Source organism: Macrotis lagotis, chromosome 4 (assembly GCF_037893015.1).
Source record: "Macrotis lagotis isolate mMagLag1 chromosome 4, bilby.v1.9.chrom.fasta, whole genome shotgun sequence".
NCBI classification, from domain to species: domain Eukaryota; kingdom Metazoa; phylum Chordata; class Mammalia; order Peramelemorphia; family Peramelidae; genus Macrotis; species Macrotis lagotis.
Genome location: NC_133661.1, coordinates 162,755,378 through 162,772,548, shown reverse-complemented (window position 1 = coordinate 162,772,548; position 17,171 = coordinate 162,755,378). Strand labels below are relative to the sequence as shown.

The 17,171-nt window shown below is 36.0% G+C and overlaps 1 protein-coding gene across 3 annotated transcripts in view; it reads left to right on the top strand.

The window, feature by feature from the left end:
- Positions 1-17,171, top strand: part of LOC141521711 (neuronal acetylcholine receptor subunit alpha-7) — a 174,263-nt gene that overhangs the window by 134,399 nt on the left and 22,693 nt on the right. For all 3 annotated transcript variants that reach the window (XM_074234544.1, XM_074234543.1, XM_074234545.1), the window contains one exon: positions 15,505-15,584. In XM_074234544.1, the coding sequence (XP_074090645.1) occupies positions 15,505-15,584 (80 nt within the window). The remainder of the gene's footprint in view (positions 1-15,504; positions 15,585-17,171) is intronic.

The following is a 17,171-nucleotide window of genomic DNA, read 5'->3' as shown; positions in this document are numbered from 1 at the left end:
TGTGTGTGTGTGTGTGTGTGTGTGTGAGAGAGAGAGAGAGAGAGAGAGAGAGAGAGAGAGAGAGAGAGAATGAGAGAAAGAGTGTTCCCTATCACTAGAGGATGGGTGGCCATTTATTGGGGATATTGTAAACAACATTCATAATTTCAGTGGAGATTGACCTGAGATGTCCTAATTCTGAAATTCTATGAATGGTGGTTAATATTCTCCATTTATCATGTTGTTGAAGAGTATTTAAGTAGTCACATAATCACACAATCTATAACAATACACAATATGCAATAATCTAAAACTTCCCTAACAAATGATCTTCCATCCTTTACTTATGTGATAAGGAACTAACTGATGAACTAACCTGATCCACTTTAGGACCATTCTATTATTATTAGGAAGTTTTTCCTTATATTATTTTCAAATTTACTTCTCTGCACTCATGACTGCTAGTTATATATCCTTCATGGCCAAGAAAAACAACATTAATCTTTCTATGTGTTATCTCTTCTAGGACTTCAAGAATGCTATCATGTCCCTCCTATTCTCTAATCTAAATATTATATTTATCACTTCCACATAGTTGGGGTTAGGAGCACAGCACCCCTGGAATCTGGAACATCCACATGAAATTTTTTTGGCTTCGCTTTGTATCAAGAGAATAAGTCTGAATTTTTTTCTTTCTTATGGGATGTTTACAGTACCTTAAAATATATAATATGTTATATTATAAATACTTTATATATATATTGTATGCATTTCTGGGTTTCTCAACTTCTTTTTGTTTTGTCTTCTGGCCTTTGTGTGTTTTCTGTGGCTTCTGCAAAATTTTCGTAAAAGTCCATTTAATTTCTTATGCTGACATGCAATATATATCAAAACTTCAATGGAAAAGTTGCATTATAGAAGGCATAGCTGTAGTTTTTTTAAACTAATCTTCTTATGCATTGATACACAGTCCTTCTCCTCCACACTCATTACTCTCCTTTATTTACTCTTCAGTTTGTCAACTTCTATCTTAAATTGGGGCCACAAAAAGAGAATATGATATTACACTTGTGGTCTGATCAGATGGGACTTTTGCATTTCAGATACCATGCTTCTTGATTCAGTCAACAATCTTAGCTTTTTGGAAGACTGTAAAATAATATTATTAACTAATTGAGCTTGGAGTCCACCAGTGCCAAGTCATTTCTTCTCTATTCTTCTCTATTTTTTGTATTCTGATATGGAAATTTATATTTATGTAAAGTTATTTATTCACCTTTATCACCTCAGGATTTATTAATTTTGATCTTTTCAAATTTATTTTAGTCTGTTGATATTATTTCAGATCCCAACTGTTATTCAATTTGTTGTCTATGCCTCTAGCTTCATGTCATCTATAAACTGATATTCTTTCCATTTAGGAAAAAAATTTATTTAGACAATTACTTAAAATATCGAACAGCTCAATTGTATCTTCCACTGCATTGTGAACTCTTTGAGAGTAGAGAGCTTGTGTCTTTTTTTAGGGGTTATTTAGGGTTATTCCCAGAATTTAGGAGAATATCTGGCATAGTAGTCACTTAATAAATGCTTATTAACTGACAGGTATCCAATAATGGGTCATTCAGCCTTTCCTTGAAGCCCTAAAGTGAAGTGCAACCATTTATCTGCTAAGGCAGTTCATTCTACTTTTGGACAACTCTTTAGGAAGTTTTTCCTTACATCAAAGCAAGAATTCGTTTGTTTGTTTGTTTTTGCAACTTCTATATATTTCTCCTTTATCTACTCTTTGGCTAGAAATAACCTATTATATCTTTTGCATGATCCTTCCACAGTATTCCTTTTGAATGCTTGAGGACAATTATTATGATTTTCCTCATGTAGTGAGTAGAATTCATTATTTTCATTCCTAATTCTGTCTTTCTTGCAAATATTCCTTTTCCTGCCCAAGACAGCTCCATTATCCCTCTTACTGATGCTCACAACCTCAAAGTCACTTTAGACTTTTTCATCAGTCCCAGTCACCTGGCCATGAAGGCTATATAACTAGCAGTCATGAGTGCAGAGAAGTAAATTTGAAAATAATATAAAGAAAAACTTCCTAATAATAATAGAATGGTCCTAAAGTGGATCAGGTTAGTTCATCAGTTAGTTCCTCATCACATAAGTAAAGGATGGAAGACCAAATCTTGTAGGTCCTCTATAATACCTCCTTCATCTATATTCCTACTTCTGCTCTACTACCTTAGTTCAAGCCCTCAGCATCTCTTTTTTTAAAAATAGCTTCCTGGGGCGGTTAGGTGGCATAGTGGATAAAGCACTGGCCTTGGAGTCAGGAGTACCTGGGTTCAAATCCGGTCTCAGACACTTGATAATTACCTAGCTGTGTGGTCTTGGGCAAGCCACTTAACCCCATTTGCCTTGCAAAATCCTAAAAAAAATAGCTTCCTAATTATTCTTCTTGTTTCTAGTGTCTCTGCCACTCCAATCTATTCTCCTGATAACTGTCAAAATAATCTTCCTGAAATTTAGGTCTGATCTTGTCATTTATTTGCTCAGAAGCCATCAATGGCTCCTTATTACCTTTATTCTGAAATATAAACTTGTTAGCTTGACCTCAATATTATGGCTCCAGCTTGTCTTTCCAACCTTAACTCTTATCACTCCTTTCCAAGATTTCTGTGTTTTAGCCCAAGATTATAATCTTGGACTAACCTGGGCTAGCTTTTGCTGAAATCACCATTCCCTTTCCTGTTTTTTTATGTATTTGCATAAGTCTACTCCTACATTTGGAAGGCAGCTAGGTGGTACAGTAGATAGAATACTGGAGGTCAGGAAGACTCATCTCTTTCTGGGTTCAAATCTTGCCTCAGATACTTGCCAACTCTGTGACCCTGGGCTAGTCATTTCACCCTTTTTCTCTCAGTTTTCTCATCTGTAATATAAACTGGAGAAGAAAACAGCAAACTACTCCAATATCTTTTCCAAGAAAACCCTAAAGAGGCTCATGAAGAGTTGGATAAACTGAAATGACTAGACAACAATAATGGCAACATGTTCGGAAACTGGAGTTCACTCACTCCTTTCCTTTGCCCCTAAGAATTATTAACATGCCCCAAGGGTTAGTTTGATGCCATCTTTTCAGTGAAATCTTCTTTGATTCTTCTTATTGTTAGTGATCTCCCTCTTTTGAGGGCAGATACTATTTCATTTTATCATTTTTATTTTTAAAATCTTCCCCACAACTTAATTGGGGGGGGGCTTAATTGAACCAGTCCATTATTTTAAATTCTCTAGAAATACGACCACTCCAGTATTTTAAGTTGTTATCCAGAAATACAAATGTCTTTTTTAGACACCATCATTTTAAATACTTATTTGGTTCCGAAACTTGTTTGAAACCCTTACTTTAAGTTCACTAATTAGACATTGATTAATGTTTAATATCTATCACTCAGAGTGATGAAAATGCTAGTAGTGTCCCTAAGGCCTTCATTTTTTTGTTCAGACCATCATAATCTCTTATAATGTTTCCTAGGTTCTTTCTGGTGGTATAATTTTTCCCATGTGAATTGCTAGAAAAGGTTAGTCATCATTAAGTTTGAGAAATCATGTCCTAATTGATTTGCTTTTCCATTGCTCATATCTAGTTGACATATTTTTATCTTGGTACCCCTCATTAAGAATTACTAACCTCCTCCATTTGTCTTTTTTCTATTACTATTATTGGATGACTTTTTTCCCTAATGATACTTATGAATCTATATAATATATCCTTAGAATAGGAGTCCTTTTCTCCTACTATGGTGCAGAGGAAAGTATGCTGAATGTGGAATAAGAGGACCTAGGTTTGAATCCTGATTCTGCTTCTTAATAATTGTATCATCTTGGATAAATCATTTCATCTCTCCAGGACTCAGTTTCTTTTTCTGTAACATGAGGTTATTAGACTAGATGGTCTCTAAGATCTCTTTTAATGTTAACTCTACAATTTCATGATCTTCAGATGGTCCAACTTCACCTTCCTTAGGAAGACCTTCATAACTATTGAATATCTCCAGACCTTCAGTGAGCCTTCTTCCCTCCCTTCCCCAAATGATATTCTTCCATTTTCCAACATCCTTATGATGGTTAAAAAAATCCTCTTCTATTCCAATTGCATTTTCCTTTTTTGTTTCTCCTTTGCAACTTTTCTTCTACTCTTTTAAGAATAATTTCTTTTGCCCTGGTGACTTGGATGGTAGATAATATGTGATCCTCCAAACCTTTTACCTATACTAATAAAAAGACCAACTTGCATTTCATGCATATCTTGTGGGCAGGAACACAAAAATAATACATTCTCTTTGGGTCATTACAAAATTCATCCCATCCTTCATCCTTGCTTAGAACAAGTCATTAAATATTTTGTTGGGATAACATGGTGAATTCCTGTGTGCTGGACCTGTGGCTCATCTTAGTTCTAAGGTTAAGGTAGAAAAAGAAAAAATATTTATTTATTTTCTCTCCCCTGCTCAAAGAATTTCTTTGTTTTTCACTTGAAGTAGGAAAAAATTATATCCAGATATTCTAAAATTCTAAGCTAGATAACCTGGTGACATAAAGAATTTTCAATATATTAGGAAAAATTAAATAATACCTTTATACTTATGTATACTCATACTATGGGAGCTAAAAGTCCTGCAATTATCTTTGTTCAATAGCTGCTGTCCTAGGTGGGTTTAAAAACATTAGTTCGCAGATATAAAGTTTGCTATCAGTTACTACTCAACCTATCTCTGTTATAGGTAGTTAAGGAGGCTTTGGGTAGAAGCTTCAGATGATTAACCAGGGCCATTGTATAAAATGGAGATGAAACACATGGTTGGAAAAAGTCTATTAAAGGGAAAGTCCTGCTGCAGATGGGTGATGGGCCTTTATTTTGGAAATCCTTTGAGTGAGCTTCAAGGCAGATAAGACACACAAATGGAGTTCAGACCAAGGGCCTTTGCCTCAAGATTATACACTGTCGTTCCCCAGTAGGGAGGGAAAGAAGAATTGAGAGAAGGAAACTAATTTAGCACCTAAATTCTGATAATAAATTGAGAACATTAGATGAGGAGCCAACAACTGAAAAAAAATCCTTGGGGGCAGGGAAGAAAAATTGAATGAAGCCTTACTATGACCCAATTAATCAAGAAGCATTTATTAAGTCCCTGCTATGTATAAGTTACTATATTAGATTGCATTACTTCCTTCAAGGGACTTAGATTCTATAAGGAAAGTAAGGGAAGGGAACTAAATATTTATATAAGGCCTACAAAGGACCAGACCTAGATGTTAGGAAATCCTCATTGATAAACTATGTGGCCAGTGGAGAGGGAAGACTTGAAGAGGGAAGAATAATTGGAATAGTACTGGTCATATGGATTTGAGGATCTGAGAGAAACCAAGAGTTCCCTTGTGTTTGGAATCCTTCCCCTTCTTTCCTCTGCATCCTGACATCCTTTAAGACTCAGATCAAATTCCATTTTTTTTGTAGCAGTATCCCAATCTCCCCCCCGCCACTGCCTTCTAAAAATCTTCCATTTACATTGAATATCTTATATTTATCCATTTCTTTTTGTGCTATCTTCCTCATTAGAATGTGAGATTCTTGAGACCAGGGACCATATTTTATAGTGCAAAGGCAGCTGATAGTTCAGGGAATCAAATCTGTCCTCATACACTTGTTAGCTGTGTACCTTTAAGCAAGGCACTTAATCTCTACCTCAGTTTTTCTGAGTATAATAATGTCATCTACCTTACAGGATCCCGGAGAGGATAAAATAATATTTATAAAAGCACTTAGCACAGTGTCTGCCTACAATAAAAACTATATCGGTGCCTTTTGCTTTTTGTTTCCCTTCTCTTTTCTCTTCCCTTTTTCTTCCCTTCCCTGGAACCTTGTTGCTCATTTGTTCAGTTGTTTCCAACTATTTGTTGCCTCCATGGACCATATTATCCTTGAAGTTTTTTTGCAGATACTGGAGTGGCTTGCCATTTTTCTTCTCTAGTGGATTAAAGCAAAAAGAGGTTAAATGACTTGCCTAGGATCACACAGTTGGTAAGTGACTGAAGCTATATTTTGAACATAGGTCTTCCCGATTCCAGGCAAAGCAATTTATCCACTGAACCATCTAACAGCCCAGCAAGTACTTAATATATGCTTGTCGCATGAATGACTAGAGAGAAAATCAATAAGACTTGATCTATGATTGAAGATGTGGGTTGAACGAGTAAGGAGCTGAAGATTACTCTGAGATTTCAAACCTGGGTGACTAGAAGGATGTGATGCCCTTGACAGAGATGGGGAAATTTGGAACAGAATGGTTTGTTCTGTTTTAAATGTGCTGAGGAAGAGACGCCTAAAGGACATCCAGTAGGACATGTCCAGTAGGCAGTTGGTGTTATAGACTTAGGACTCTGGAATAAGACCAGGATTAGATAGGGAGATCTGAAAAGCATATTTGTCATAAAGAACAATGAAGTTTAGTGATGTGTCCTTGACTTGTATCATCAACTCTTCCCTTGAATTTCTTTAGATGATCTACTGTTCTATATAGAAATGGAAACTTATCAAACTATTTGATTAATTTTTTAATTAAAAAAACAAATTATTGTCTGTTCTTGAAAATGTACTGAGCTGATGATTATTGCTAAGTTCCTGCTTTTCTCAGTTATCTATGCCTTGACCTAGGGACAAATAGTTAAGATACAATTATGATGCTTAGGAGGAATTAATTATGCTCAAACCCCAAACCTCATTTAACAACAGCAAGTGTCTGATTAAATGGGCTTAAACAAAGGAAAATACTACCTGAATTCAACAAAATCACTAGGTTGACTGGCAACCAAATGAATTCATTTTCCATTTGTTTGGTGGCTTGATGCAATTCACATTTTATGTGTGGAGAGCCTTGAAGTCTCATTGCACTGGAAGTATCAGCAGCATTTGGTGAAGTGAATCCACTGATCCTGTTCATAATGTTAACAATCTGGTTCAGGAGCTCCGATACTTGGAAATATTCAGAAAACCCCATCTCTCTCAAGGTTTTTTGGTGATGAGCACTGAAATTCCATGCTGTCAACTATTAGTATTTGAAATGGGCAAAACCCCCAGAAATCAGTTCAAAATGTCCATTCTGTGGTTCCTCTCTCAAAGCTTTATTTCTTCTTAAGCAATTTAGTGTGTCCACTTTCTTCCCATTCACGCCACTTTCTAGCTACTTCATCTTCATTTATTGTTTCTGCTCTGTCTCACAGGGATGTTGTAAGTCAGAGAGAATGAAGGATTAATAAGAAGCATTATTAATCATACTTAGGCTTGGCACTTAAATAGTTGAGAAGCACATTTTACATCGACTTATAGAATCATAGGATTTTGTTTTTATTATTTATTCTCCACTTTATGCCCTTTTCTTTTCCCAATATTATCATCCTCTGCCAAGAGACATTTTTTTTGTATTACCTATATTCCTGCAGCCCCTTCATTTTGTTCTCTTACTGTATCAGTATTTATTTCTCCCCTCTTCACATCATTTATTTTCTGCTGAGCACTTAATCATGTTTTTTCCCTTCCCCTCTGAAAAATCAGCCTCAAGTCCACCTTAGTCAGTGTTTTCTGGTCTATTTAAAATTAAATAGATTCGATACCAAGAAGCCTTAAGGCTTGGGACTGCTGACTTGGTAATAATAATGATAGCTCACATTTTATAGAGTATTTTAAGATTTACAAATCATTTTCTTTACAAGCTCCTTGAGAATAGGGTTGTCTCATTCTGTGGATTCTTGCTATCTAGTATAGTACCTGCTACATAAGAGATGTATTTATTAAAATAAATGTTGATGGATTGATGACCAGTGTGAGTGAGTTAGTATAAATATTTTTAGCCACCTTTTATAATTGAAAAAGTTAAGGATCTGAGACTTAAAAGTTATTTGGATGAAGTCATATTGTTAGTTGTATGATAGTGTAGGGCTGGGTCCAGAATCAGGAACACTATATTCTTGAGTTCATATCTGGTCTCAGACCTGTGTGATCCTGGACAAGTCACTCAACCACATTGGCTTAAGTTTCTTCATCTATAAAACGAACTGGAGAAAGAAATGGCAAATCACTCCAATATCTCGGCCATGAAAACACCAAATGAGATCACAAAGAGTTGAACGTGACTGAAACAACTGAACAATAATAACAAAAAATGATAGCCAGCATTCAAACCCAAGTCTTAAAAATCCAAATCCAGACTCTCTTTACCATATTATATTGCCAACATATTTATATTCTTGATTAAATGATTATACTTGAATATAACTAGATCTCAAGAGCTGATTAGAAAGCTAGTTTACTTATGTTTTTATTTGTATTGATAAGAGGTTGCTTCCTCATTTTATAGATTGGATCCAAGAGAGCTGAATGATTTAAGGTAGAAAAACCACTCTAAGATTTGACAGGGTTATTCCTTCTTAACATAGTACATTCTTTATCATTACCCCACATTCATGCAAAATAACAAGAATCCTTGCTCAGTTTTGGGCAAATAATTCCCTAGATTGACTTTCGCTCATGAATGACTCAATCACCTAGTTCCTTCAAGAAATGCCTACTATTTATACTTTAAGGTCAATTCAGTGTAGAAAGAACAGTAGATTTGAAGTCTGAGGCCCAAGATTAAAATCTTGCCTCTGCTGCTTAACCACAGATGTATCTTCTAGCAAGTTAGTTAAACTGATTTGGGCTAGTTTCTTCATCTGTAAAATGAATTATTTGTGCTAAGGTCCACTGGAATTTTAAATACTATATTACTGCTTCTCCGACCCTTCTCTATTTTCTATGTATCAGTGTTTCAAGTTTTGGTTAAGGATATTAGTTTGTCTTGAAAAATATCCTTCTCTACTCCAAGAATCCTACCCAATATTCTGAGATGGTCTGAGTTATGTTCTAGTAACTTTGCTAGTACTAGTCATTTAACAAATTAGGGAAATGATAACTTAAGAAGGAAGAAAAGGTGTTCCTAGGGGCATAGTATGGAGCATTCCAGTATTTCCTAGGGGTCTATGAAAGATGAAGGTATTCCTATATTTTTAAAATAATTTTCAGTCATGTCCATCTTTTTGAGACCCCATTTAGGGTTTTCTTGACAAAATTACTTGGAGTAGTTTGCCATCTCCTTTTCCATCTCATTTTGCTGAGGAGAAAAGGCAAAAAGTGTTAAATGACTTGCCTAGGATTCCAAACTCATAAATATCTGATGCTAGATTGGAATTTAGTTCTTCCTGATCTCAGTCACTCTATCTTCTGTGCCAGCTGGCTGCCCTGTTTCTGTATTAGGGGAATCTTTATTCCACAAAAGACCCAAGTCTTTTCTTCCATTTCTTGGGATGCTACCACTGTCATCCCTGGACTCTTTGCTTTGATTGATCAATCTCTTTTCCTTGATTGATCAATGTATCAACAAAGATGTATTAAATGTTTATTATGTACCAGAATCTGAGATAAAAAGATCTAAATGAAGCATTTGTTGTTTCAATTAACTGGTATTATACTGGGGAGACATCATGCACACACATAAGTCTAAACAAGACAGGTACAAAATAAATATAGGGTAATCTTTGCTGCTAGTAGCTAGGGAAAGTAGGAAAGGTCTCAGGTAGGAGGTAGCATCTGAGGTGAACTTTAAAGAAAACTAAGGATTCTTGGAGTTGGGTCCATGCAGAGGTTTAAAATTGTGGGATGAGATATGTGTGAAGAATTCATAAAGTTCATTTTGGCTGTACTGTAGGGTATGTCAAAGTGACTTATGTATAAGAAGTATGGAAAGGTAGGTTGGAGCTAAGTTAGCTACCAAATCCCTTTGGCAGTTTCGTGGAAGATGAATTGGACAGGGGAGAGCCTCGAGGCAGGGAGAATTGTTCAGAGGCTATAGTAATGGTCCAGGAAAGAGTTGATGAAGACCTAATTTGATATAGTGACAATATGAATGGAGAGAGGGAGGCAGACACAAGATAGAGGGGGACTAGATTTGAAAACCAGAGTCTAGAATGACTTCAGTGAAAGCAGACTTCTCCTGCCACAAAATCAAGGAAATCTTTTCCCTAGAATTTTAGTCTGAAATCTTTAGGCTAATCTGGATGAAAAAGAAATGCCCTTTTTTTCTTTTTTACCCTATTACTAAAGACCAATCACTTTCTTTGAGGTAACTAGTTAGAAAGTTCTCCCTTTTGAAATCATTAGGGCAGAAGCAATGCTCTTCCCCCAGTATGCTGACTAGATTAGAATAATGATTAGTTTAAGAAAAGGGAGAAATCTTTTATTATTTCAGTTAAAGAAAGTATTTTTAGAGTTCATCCTTGAATAGCTGGAATTGAGAATGCTTGTAGAGAATGTTCAAATAGGGATTGACAATTTTAGGAAAACTGCTATCCAAGAGTATGGTCCTAGTTAAGTGAACCTTATTTTATTTGATGAGACAAATTAATTATCTAAATTCTGAACCCCTTTGCTCAATTGTAATTTTGATTGTGGAGTTTTGTCTATTGTCTGGGGATTATATAAACTGTAGCAACAAAATGACTTGTATTAGAGCATTTTGAAACAATGAGGAAACTGTCTACCCCCCCCTTCCTTCTCAGCCAGGAGTTCTTAATCTGGGGACCATGAATTTTTAAAAATATTTTGAAAATTAAAATTTATGTGACATTTATTTATACATTTAAAAATTATACATTTATTTATATATTTCATTATTATATATATAATTTATATATTTATGATATACATAATATATTTCTATATATCATTCATAAAATAGTTTTCTTTATAATCCTATGAATTTTATTTTAGGCATTTTAAAACATTCTTCTGAGAAGAGTCTACCAGACTTCTAAGAAGGGGTCCATGACACTACAGGTTAAGAACCCTTCCTTCAAGCAGAACATGCTTAAAATTAGCTTAACCTTAATAATAAAAATGATTTCTGAGAGGCTTGTGGATACAATATATAATGCAGAATTTACTTCTACATATCCTCAAAGATATGCTTAAATTCCTAAGTTTTCCAGTGAATATCAAAGGGGGAAGACTCACATGATGGCTTGAAGAACTGTTTTTCTCTTCTCTTCTCTTCTCTTCTCTTCTCTTCTCTTCTCTTCTCTTCTCTTCTCTTCTCTTCTCTTCTCTTCTCTTCTCTTCTCTTCTCTTCTCTTCTTTCTCTTCTCTCTCTATATATATATATATATATATATATATATATATATATATATATATATATGTATTTATACAGAAACAGTGGGAAGGGGACTCAATTGACTGAGCTATCATTGTATTTATAACTCTCTCATAATCCTTGTTCCAACCCTGCCTTTACTTCTTCCAAAAGCTGACTATATAAAAAAGAACTAATCAATCCACAAGTAACTGCTCACATTTGAAGTATAGAGGTGCCATCTTGTAGTGGCATGGCATGCCATTGTTGTCCACTCTATAAATATCTGGAGCTTCTTCAGACCCTCTGGAAGCTCATTCAGTGTCAGACAGGGTAGGCATTGTTCTTCAGTAGATTCAACTTGTTTTCACTTCTCTACAGAAAATGTAACAATCTGTAGGCAGATGTACTCTGGGAAAAAAATGGAATGTCGAAACTCAAGGGATCAATCACCCTGACAGTATTTTCTATAGACTATAAACTTTGGAGCTAGTGAACCTCAGCCAGAGTTATTATAGCAATAGGCATGATGTGACTGTACTTGGGGATATTTGTCTGTCTTCAACTGTTCATGATTTCATCAGTCAGAGGAAGAGTTTCTGTACTTTTCTCACATCTGCATGCCCCTCATGGTAAGGCTAACTGGGAAATGAGGCTCCATCCCTGACATGATGGCTTGGTACTCAGTACTAGTATCAGATGGATCAGAGAGTCTGATCATTACATTCTATATCATTACTTGTGATTTTTTGGTGGCCACAACTTTGACATTGTAATATCTGGCCTGGACTATAGTAAGACTTCTCTGATTGGTCTCTCTGCTTTAATTTTTCAATTAGCTGCAAAAGTGATCTTCCTAAAATGCAGGTCTGATTATGTCACACTTCTCCTTAATGAATTCCAATGGCTACCTATCATTACCTTTAGGATCAAATATCAAATGCTGACTTTGACACTTAAAATTTTTTGCAATGACCTTTCTAGTCTTTGGACAGCTCCATGAATCAGTGTGACAATGGGCTTGCTATTCTCTGTATGGGACATGCTATCTTCCCATTCCTAAGTCTTTTCCAAGGCTTTCCCCTATTCTTGAAATATTCTTTCTCCTCATTTCCACCTTTGAGTCTTTGGGTAGAAGCTTAAGATGATTAACCAGTTTCCTTACAAATTCAGCTCAAATCCCACTCTCTATAGGGGGCCTTTTCAGGTCCCCTACTGCTAGTGCTTTCCTCTTTGAGATTATCTTTCTTTTAAAAGAGATATAACACTTCATAGAGCAGCCTGAATCAGATTAAAATATCATTGTAAAATGCTTGAAAAATAAATTTTAAAATAGATAAAATTATTTTGTGGTTTCCCAAATCTTTATGTAAGACCTGTTTCTATTTGAGTTTGACACTGCTCCACATGCAAATAAAAATAAATAATATATAGATAATTATTTGCATGTGTTTTTCCCTGTTAGAATGTGAATTCCTTGGACAGAGGCTGTGTTTGTACTGCTCTTGTTATTCTCAGTTCTTAGTAAGTGCCTATCATATAGTAAATGTTCAATCATTGCTTGTTGACTACCCGACTGCCTGGCTCATCCAATCATTCATTTAGATGCCAAGGATTCACAGAACTTTATGAAAAATCACTGTATGATTCTAAAAAAAAGAATCAGGAGGACTAAAGATCTCAGAGTGAGCTGAGACTAAGGATAACAGATGTGGATTAAAGCAGCATAGGACCACAGCTTTGGATGGATAAAATGGGAATAACTGGCAGAGAAAATGGAGCTGCTCAACTTTTATTTTGTTTTTCTTTATTTTTCTGTCTTATTTTCTATTTTTTTATGTTTATTCTCTTTTCTTTGTCAAAGATAATGATCTTTGTATTGGAAAGGACAGAACAAAAAAAATGGATAATAAGCAGGGGATACCCTGAGATTATCTAGGGCATAGTAAGAAAGAACTAAATACCCTTTATGAGTTCTAGTCACTGGACCCAGGAAACACAGACAGCAAACAGATAGGATTGTTGACTTATTATCAGTCAGTCAAGTTAAGGGCCTGCTCTGTGGCAGATACTTGTGCTAAGCCCTGGGGGAGACAGAAAAAAGCAAAAAACCCCAAACATTCTCTCCCTTGAGGAGTTTGAACTGACTACAGTTGTTTGTCCTTGAAAAGACCTGTAACATCAGTAAGGTGATGCCATGAATTCCAAGTGAATTGGATTTAAATGAGGGAAGAACTGACTATAGAGAAACAGAGACATTCTACAGTGTTGGAGAAGGGCATATATGCCAGTTAAAAAAATGAAGAGAATCAAATTTGCATACTATAAGCCAGTAAACTTAGTTATTCTGTTTTTGCATCTCAAAATCCTTTGGATACTCCATAGTCCAGTTGACATATTGCTTTCATCTATGAAACTTATCCCAACCAATAGTGATTCTTCTCCCCCCCCCAATTCTCTTTGCAGCAGCAACACCAAAGATGAACCTCTCATGGGGGGGTAAGCTGAGAAAAATTATCTGAGATTTTTTTTATGGAGTAGCTAAGCAGAAGGGACCATGGATACAGAGTTGGAAGGTAATGTTAGAGGATATCTCGTCCAATCCATCATTTTCCAAATGAAGGAAATGGGTTCCAGGAGAAGTGACTTTCCCAGAATTACATGGATTGTAAATAGCAAATCTAAGATGTGAGGCCAGTGCTATTTACCTCAGATCAGCACTTTTCCCTCTCCAAGTTGGTTCTAACTTTACCTCCCTTGTGAGGTACCAAAGGGGAGTCAAGATTTCTCAAATGGAGGCTTCATTGATGAGAACTTGATTCCTGATTAAGGTTCTTCTCTTCATTGCTGTACCAGAAAACTGCTGATGAAGTAGCCAGGAGAGCTCCTAAGAGAGGAGAGATTGACATTGTCTTCCATGCCCCAGTTCAGTGGTCCAGGCCAATCTTCTACCTGAGCAAAGCTGCATTTATCCAATTGAAGAGCACATATGTGAGAATGCCAATGTATAGCCTCCTCCTTACCCCCTCAGATCTGGTATTTGTTCTTCATTCTCAAAGAAGATCATGATATCAGGGAGGTGATACCATGACAAACACATGAAGGGGATCTGAATGAGGGACGCTGTGCTAAGTAACCAGCTTCATTTTGTCTGGAGTCATCTGAGTCCAGTGACCAGATATGAATCAGGATGACTGGAAATGACCCTGGATGTGAAGCAATAAAGGTTAAGTGACTTACTCAAGGTCATACAACTAGTAAATGGTGTCTGGGGGGGGGATTTGAATTACAATCCTCTTTCTCCAAGACCAGTGCTCTTTTCACTGCACCACCTAGCTTTTCTTACCCCTCTCAGAATATTATAGAAGGATGTCTAGGGCATCCTTTGACAGCTTTATGACAGCCTAATTTCTCCTACCATCCCATCCTCAAAAGTATTGGCTACCCTTCTTATTTCCAATACCAAGTTTCATTTTTAAAGAGCTATATTCTTGATTCTTTCACATGAACAAAACTCATTTAAGAGTTGATTTTGATTTGAATTGGGCCCAGACGATTAAAAAATGGGCTTTGCCTGACTTACATTAGAAATGGATAAGGTGTATCTTCTTGGTTACTTGATGTTAAGAAAATCTGTCTATAGTCATATGCATGCAAAGTGATTCACACTTATGAAATGAGGGCAGGAATTGTCTCACTCAGTACACTGCTCAGGGAATATCTGGGTTTGTGCTGACTGTGACCAAATCAGCCCTGGATCATGGGTTGTCTTTTCAGGGATGATGTCCAAGTTAATCTGACCATATTAATTACCAATATAGGGATCACTCAGGAAATTAACTCCTTATTAGCACTGGCTTTATGAAATTAAAAAAAAATCATTTCCAATTAGCAAGCATTTATTTTCTTTTCCTCTCAATTCCATCCCCAGAAGTGTAAAATGAAAACAGAACTCTTGTAACAATTATACATAGTCAAACTGACAGATTTCTACTTTTGTCATGTTAAAAATGTGTATCTCATTTTCCATATTTAGTCTAGTGCCTCACTTTGAGGGAAATAAGTAGATTCATTGGTCCTACAGAACCATGACAATTGGCCCTTGCATTGATCAGCATTCTTAAATTTTTAAAAATTGGTTGTTTTTACAATATTGTGGTTGAGGATAAATTAGCCTCCTGGTTCTACTATTTTTCTTCTGCATTAGTTTCTCTAATCTTTCCCACTTCTTTTTTATGACACATTGGAATTTCATTATAGCCACATATCATAATTTGTTTTTACTTTCATCTCTTCCTAGTGCTGATGAACGATTTGATGCTACATTTCATACCAATGTTTTAGTGAATTCTTCAGGACATTGTCAATACCTCCCTCCAGGTAAGATATGTTTTCATATGTGTGTATGTGTGTGCATGTTAGTTTAGAAAAAAATTTAAACGTGCACTGTCCAGGTATATCACAGATCTGCATCATTGAACGAGGATTCATTTGGCTTACATGATAGCCTCATTTTGTCAAAGGTAACTCCAGTATTACTTTCCAGTAAATAAAACTACTGTCGCTTTCTCATATTGTTTGTGTTATATCTTCTCCACAGGTCAGGTCTCTCCCCTTTTGATTCTGAATCTCAGACAAAGCCAGGACTGCCTTCCACACCACATCCTTTTCCCCCCTTTAACTCATAAAACAGCTTTAAACAAAGCAGAACCAAAAGTGTTAATAAATAAGTCAATAAGATATTTTTAATCCTTATCCCTTTCTAGGTCTCTCTGAAATTCGTTCACTTTGGGATTGATTTAATTCATAATTTTTTTTTAGCATTTTGCAAGGCAAACAGGGTTAAGTGGCTTACCCAAGGCCACACAGCTAGGTAATTAAGTGTCTGAGCTCGGATTTGAACCCAGGTACTCCTGACTCCAAGGCTCGTGCTTTATCCACTATTCCACCTAGCTGCCCTAATTCATAATTTTTAAGGAAGTTTTCCCAGCTCCACTCATTCTCCAATCTGTAGAATCAATATATGATCCATTTCTCCCTTCAACACAGTATTGAGTATATAACAAAACTGTCCCCCCCAACACACACATACACACACACACACACACACACACACACACACACACACACACACTTCTTGGATTATAGGCTTCTTGGGGACAAGGACTTTGATCTTTACTATGTTGCACAAATGCTTTCTATGTTACAATGTACCCTAAAGGTACTTGATTGATAGCTATTGAATTAAGTTGGCGAATTGATTATTGTTGATACTTCTATTAAATTAAGTATTCAGAGGGTTGAGAAACTGTATGGAAATACAAGGGCAACTAGGTGGTGCGATAGCTAGAGTACTGGACTTGAAGGTGGGAAGAAATCATCCTGATGACAAATCTGACCTCAGACAGCTCTGTGACCCTGACAAGTCACTTAACCCTGTTTGCCTCACTTCCTCATCTGTAAAAGGAAGAAAACCACTTTAGTATCTTTGCTAGGAAAATCCCAAATGGGATCCCAAAGAGTCAGATATGACTAAACAGCAATAAATGGAGATACATTAAAGTTGCAATCTAATCATTAATGAGAAAGAGATAATTGATGAATTGTACTCAGATCATAGATTTAGAGTTAGAAGGGAATTTTGCAGTTATATCAACTAAATTTGAGGAAACTGAAGCCCAGAGGGGTGAAGTGAACCTTGCTCTCTAGGTCACAAGGGAGTAAGTAGCAGAGCAAGGAATTTGATTCTCCCTCTTCATTATGCAGCACTGTATCAAGGTTCCTCTTTCTTACCAGGTTTTGTTAGCCTACTTTCTAGGATTGGTTTTCATTTTAAGCAACATAAAGAGTTTGATATCAATTAAGTAAGGTGACTGAAGTCCTGGCTACCCATAGATTTTTCCTTATTAATATTTACCAAAGGAAAGTAGAATTTTATCTTTTCCAATTACATGAAAAAATGGTTTT